The sequence below is a fragment of the Lagopus leucura genome, unplaced genomic scaffold, assembly GCF_019238085.1.
Source record: "Lagopus leucura isolate 7727_CA_CO unplaced genomic scaffold, USGS_WTPT01 Super-Scaffold_100001, whole genome shotgun sequence".
In the NCBI taxonomy this organism is placed as follows: domain Eukaryota; kingdom Metazoa; phylum Chordata; class Aves; order Galliformes; family Phasianidae; genus Lagopus; species Lagopus leucura.
The window spans coordinates 94,866,306-94,871,446 of NW_024962262.1; the positions used below are offsets into that span (position 1 = coordinate 94,866,306).

Sequence of the window (5,141 nt, forward strand, 5' to 3'; positions counted from 1 at the left end):
CCCAAACTTTTGATGAGGTGTTGTCTCATGTAAAGGGTTTTACAGCTGAAATATGATATAGGAAGCCCAGAGTCAGATTGCTTGAGGGGAAAGCAGTGTCAGCTCTTGCTGGCTTGCCCAGATGACTTCACATTTGAGCCGTCAACTCAGTACGTGTTTCAACAGTCCACACTACATGCAAGCAGACAAATGTATGGTCTGATTTGAGGCTTAGAGTAACTTTATTAAAAGTATTGAAATTCATTAGTAGAATATATTGAGTTTAAAACATCAGTAGACATGTACAAATACTTTGTTTTCTGGGCAGGAAATTCATATGAGTGGGTGAAGCACTGACTCCAGCCACGGTTTGTTCTTGCTTATTCCAAGATTCCTTATTTTTCCCGAGTTCTGTTTCAAATGAAGATGTAACTGAAATAACCTAATGAATGTCGAGAGTAGGATAAGTCTTCCCAAGTACGAGTCTGAATAGCATTGCATTCTTAAACTTGCCCTAAATTTGCTCCAGTCATCCCTTGTTGAAAGTTTGCATATATCACCATGACCTGAGTCTAAAATCAGAGCCAACAGTACAATACTACATGTAAGAATAGAAAGCCCAAGGATCTCCTTCTGAATACTCCACTGCTCAGGTGATTGCCTGACACTATTTCTTATAGTTTATGTAAGTTTGAGTAACCATAAAATCATATAGAGTCTTCTGAATCTTGGCACACAGTGCAGAACATTGGCCCCCCATCATTCTGGAGGGCTACTCTTTTCCATCTCTGTGAGAAGTAATTTTCTTCCCTAAAACATGTGAAACCATCTGCGGCTTACCCTTAAATCCTATACTAGTCATGACAGCAAAGATGAGAAGATACCTACATTCAGTTGTAAATAAATATTGACAAGCATTTCAGACAGTAAGTGGTGTAACAGAGTCCAGCTATAACATGAAGAAGTCAGCAGACATTCAACCAGTGATTATTAGATTCCAGCAAGTCCATTTTTGTTCAGAGAATTTATTGCCCGTAGGAGTTACAAGTGGATACCAAGGCTTTCTTCCCTGTTGTATGTGGCAGTGATGACTCTTCCATTTTGTTGGCCTCAGGTGCCTGCCAAGGACAGGATTATCTTCTTCTGGTAGTACGTCTTTGGTCTATTCTTTTCATAGCTCCCCGCACCCATTTCTGGTCTGGGTGCACACAGATCTTGATACCATTTGTGGTGATAAACCTGCAGGGGAATGAAAGCCAGGCACCCATTAAGTTCTGGTCTCCAAAGCCAGGTTTGCAGTTCTGTTTTTTTTGTTGTTGTTGTTGTTGTTTTTTTTTTTTTTTTTTTATGCAGACATGAGGACGAGTGTGGTAAAACCATATCACACGCTAGAGTTTAAAATGGTTACTTGGCGTAATGGCAGCTAGCAATATCAGTTCCCTATTCATGGCATGGGTAAGCATGTAATATATGTGATTTCATGCATGCATGCTGATAATTAATTTAAAATGTAGCATTCCTTATAATCTGAGAATTTATGTGAAATTGTGATGCTCAGTTCTTTCCTAGGAATAGGTGTCCTGGATTTGATTAGAAACTACATGTGCAATACAGAGGCCAAACACATCTCCTACCAGCTGTTACAGTTATTCTGCCAGCTTTCGTGAGCAACATGTGTCTTCAGAATCTCAGTTATTCCACCTTTTGCCTCTCCCCTTCTGGGTAGGTGATTGACTCCTTCACAGGGAACTAGAACAGTGACCTGAATGAGCCTGAGTCTGCAAGCTGGGCTGTGATGTGTCTTCTGATACCTTTTCCCTTTTTGATGGAAGCTTGTTTGCCTAGTTGAGTTTGGAAGTGGGCCGTGCATTAGGTACTTACATGACAGCTTCTACTGGAACTTTCTGCTTTTCATAGCTGACAATGCTTCTGATGTCCACTTTCTGTGCAGACAGATTTACACAGGAGAATTTGCGCATTGACTGACTTGCAATGCTCCCTGCAAGGGGAAGAACAAATGATTGACAAAGGCAGTCAATACTGTATTTTAACCAGAAAACTAAATTAAACTCTAAATTATGAGCTCCAGCTGATTTCCAGCTATGGTTTGAACGGGAGCGTCTCATGAATGTGCAGACAATTCCAGTGATACAAGAAAGCTCAAGGTATCTTTTATGACACATACTACTGTCTCTCAAATGTCATTGGAATCTTCATGTTAAATCATCATACATATAGGTGCCTGTATGAAGTAGTGCATCTTTACTGGATAGATTTTGAAATATCATCTGAATATGGTTCAGTATTACTGTCCCTGCTATCCATGTGAAGGAAAAGTAAGTAAAGCTTCTTCTTTCTCAATGGGCATCCAAAGCTAGCATTTAAAAACACACCAAAACACATCAGTACACATACTAACTGTTGAAAGATAGGAGATTGAACTGGCAGAATGCTGACTTCATTGCACGCTTGCTGCAAATCTAGTATCAGACCCAAAAGAGTGCTAACCAATCCCCTCTTTCCTCCAACATTTGCATGTGTTTCAGGGAAATGCAGTTGTGATTAATAAGGAGGACGTATTCTCTGGAACATTCTCTGCACAGCTGTCACATTACATAGTGGCAATAAGAAATGGCTGCTTAAGTGAAGCACGTATATATTACTGGAAGCTTTTGCTTTTGGTTTTCCTTCACCCATCAAAGATAGATAGGTTTGGAAAGGCACAACAGGACAAACAGAATGTGACTATATTCTGAGGTTTATTCTTGAGGAATGTATAGAGAAGCTGGCTTGAGAAGCCCAAAAGTAGTTCAGGTACCATTTGCTAACCATAACATCTTCCTTGGATAGTCTTACTATCTGTCAGCTTTTTTTTAAATTTGAAATAATTGCAATGTGCAGTCAGCAAACACAGCCTGCAGAGATGCTGCATCATGGCCAGTGCATGGGTACTGGCAGAACTGCGGACTCTTGGGGTTTTGTTTGGCTGAAGAAGTTTCTTCTGAGCTTGCATTAGTCTTAAGCAGTGCCATATGTTTGTTGCAGTTCAGTACAAGAACATACCTTACCACAGCCCTCAAATTGCTCTTTTAAAATATAGCATTAAAGAGCTCAAAGGTAGTTGGACTGTTTTTATTATCCCTGAAAAGATCCCTTATACTACAGCCTTAGTATCCCTTCTACTGCATCATTTCCAGGAAAAATGAATAAAAAATAATGCAAAGAATACCCGCAGAGCTTCTCTAAAACTGAGAACAAAACCAAACCACGTATCCTGGAGCATGGCAGTACAAACTGTCAGTTGGTAGCACTTAGCCACGTGTTGCTGAGATGAACAGCAGCAGCATTAATCAAACTATGAGAATGTAGAAAGATCCAGCTCTAGGGGCACTAAGATATCATACTCAGCATGTGGATACGTCGTTTTATGAATGCTTAGCAGGTCTCAGTTTGGTTTTCATGTGGTTTTGTGAAGTGTTTTTATATTTGCATGCTTTTGTGGGTTTGCAGATGGCTTACATGAGTGTTTTCTGTGATTTTTTTGAGCTCTTTTGCCTGAAGCTAATTGTGCAAGTGTGCTACATGTAGTATGTTTACATGATACACATGGCCTAATCCAGAAGCCATGGACATAGACATCACTAGTTGTAAACTCATTCAGAATACGACTAATAAACATGGTTCATTTCAATGCACGTAAGTGATCTCCAACAAGATATTAAATTATATGAAACCTGGAGGACAGAAAACCTTGTATAAATACCCTGTTTTCTTTGCATTTTTTGTTCTTATCTGTTCACTCCAAAATACTTGTTTAGAAAGAAGGAAATATTCAACATGCAGAACTGGAATAACTTCTAACATCTCGGGGCATCAAAATTGTTCATGACCATATGGTCTGAGTTTAAATAAAATTGAAAGAATATATATAATAGAATCACAAAATTGAGCTGGAAGGAACTTAGGGACCATTAATGGCCATCTAGTCCAACTCCCTGCAATGAACAGGGACACCTACAGCTACATCAGGTCGCTCAGAGCCCTTTCTAGTCTGACCTTGAATGTCTTCAAGGATGGGGCATCTGTCACATTGCATTGCATCTTCAAGCTTTCACGGTTTTGAGAGAGAAGGCACAGAAACTCTGTAAGGATTATAAGGCATAGAAAATTCTCCTGGCACTGAGGTAGAAGCCAACCTACTAATCAACACAACATCAGATAAAATCTCCCATAAATCCCCTTCTGCTATAGCACCTTTCCTTGCAGCTCTAAATCGGATTTCTTGCAAGTTTGATCACATGCATCAGCTCTGCGTGAGAATGAATCCTGCCTGACTCTTCAGACCAATAGTGCAGTGAGGAGCAATTCTTTTCTTAGGTTGTACACTTACCTTCTGCCTTGTGCAGAGCAAAGACGCCAAGCCAGACGATGACCAGGATAACTGTGGTGTAGAGTTTCATTGCTGGTGGCTTCTCTCGAGGCAGAGAAGAAAGTGGTTATGGTGAGGCACCTCTCACGGAGCTTATATATTGTTATTCAGTGGTCAGTTCTTGTGTTCACTCTTGGGGCGTCATGGTGGGGTTGAGTGCAAGTGGAAAAAATTGAGTGTCAGTACTTTTTCTGGTGACAGAACCACCTGCTTTCCCCCACCCATCCTTCACTAGCCCCCCTGTGAAGGCTTTTCCTGCTCAAACCCCACTGTGGTTGCACTTGCTTCTGTGCTGCAAGTTGGGTTCATTTCAAGCTGCAAAAAGTGAGAGCTCTTGCTCTGTAGTGGAAACCTTTAAAAAATGTTCCTGTACTTTCATGCCTCAAGTTACATTGCTGCAGCTAAGGCTGACCACAGAGGTACAGAATAACATTCAGGCTTACCACTTTGACCAGTGGACTGCTTGAAAAGGGAATTATGAGCTAATGGATGATGCAAAGAGGAACAATTTGGCTTTTTCTGTAGTAGCCGTAGATTGTTCATCACTTTAATGTATAACTTAAGATGCAGCTTTGGAGTGCTGTCAATCCCATCTCATGTGTGTATTTTAGCTTGCCAAATCTTGTTTTGTCTGCAATCTCAATTCAAAGCAGATACAAGTAATGCTCTGGAAAAAGGAGATTGAGTATACTGTTATATAGAGAGCCAGTTCCACTCTCCTGCTAGCCTTCCA

The 5,141-nt window shown here is 40.5% G+C and overlaps 1 protein-coding gene across 1 annotated transcript; it reads right to left on the reverse strand.

Moving 5' to 3' along the window:
• Positions 1-202: 202 nt before the first annotated feature.
• LOC122178052 (lymphotactin-like) lies at positions 203-4,558 on the reverse strand. Its single transcript, XM_042867954.1, has 3 exons — positions 4,370-4,558; positions 1,861-1,978; positions 203-1,218 (listed from the first exon to the last, which is right to left on the reverse strand). Exons 1-3 carry the CDS (start codon positions 4,437-4,439, stop codon positions 1,113-1,115), a joined length of 294 nt encoding a protein of 97 aa, XP_042723888.1. The 5' UTR covers positions 4,440-4,558; the 3' UTR covers positions 203-1,112.
• Positions 4,559-5,141: the final 583 nt, after the last annotated feature.

Coding starts and splice junctions, on each gene's coding strand:
- LOC122178052 (XM_042867954.1), bottom strand. CDS start 4,439: ATGAAACTCTACACCACAGTTATCCTGGTCATCGTCTGGCTTGGCGTC. Junction 1,979..4,369: donor TGCTCTGCACAAGGCAGAAG/GTAAGTGTACAA, acceptor TTCCCCTTGCAG/GGAGCATTGCAAGTCAGTCA. Junction 1,219..1,860: donor GTTCCAGTAGAAGCTGTCAT/GTAAGTACCTAA, acceptor ATTCCCCTGCAG/GTTTATCACCACAAATGGTA.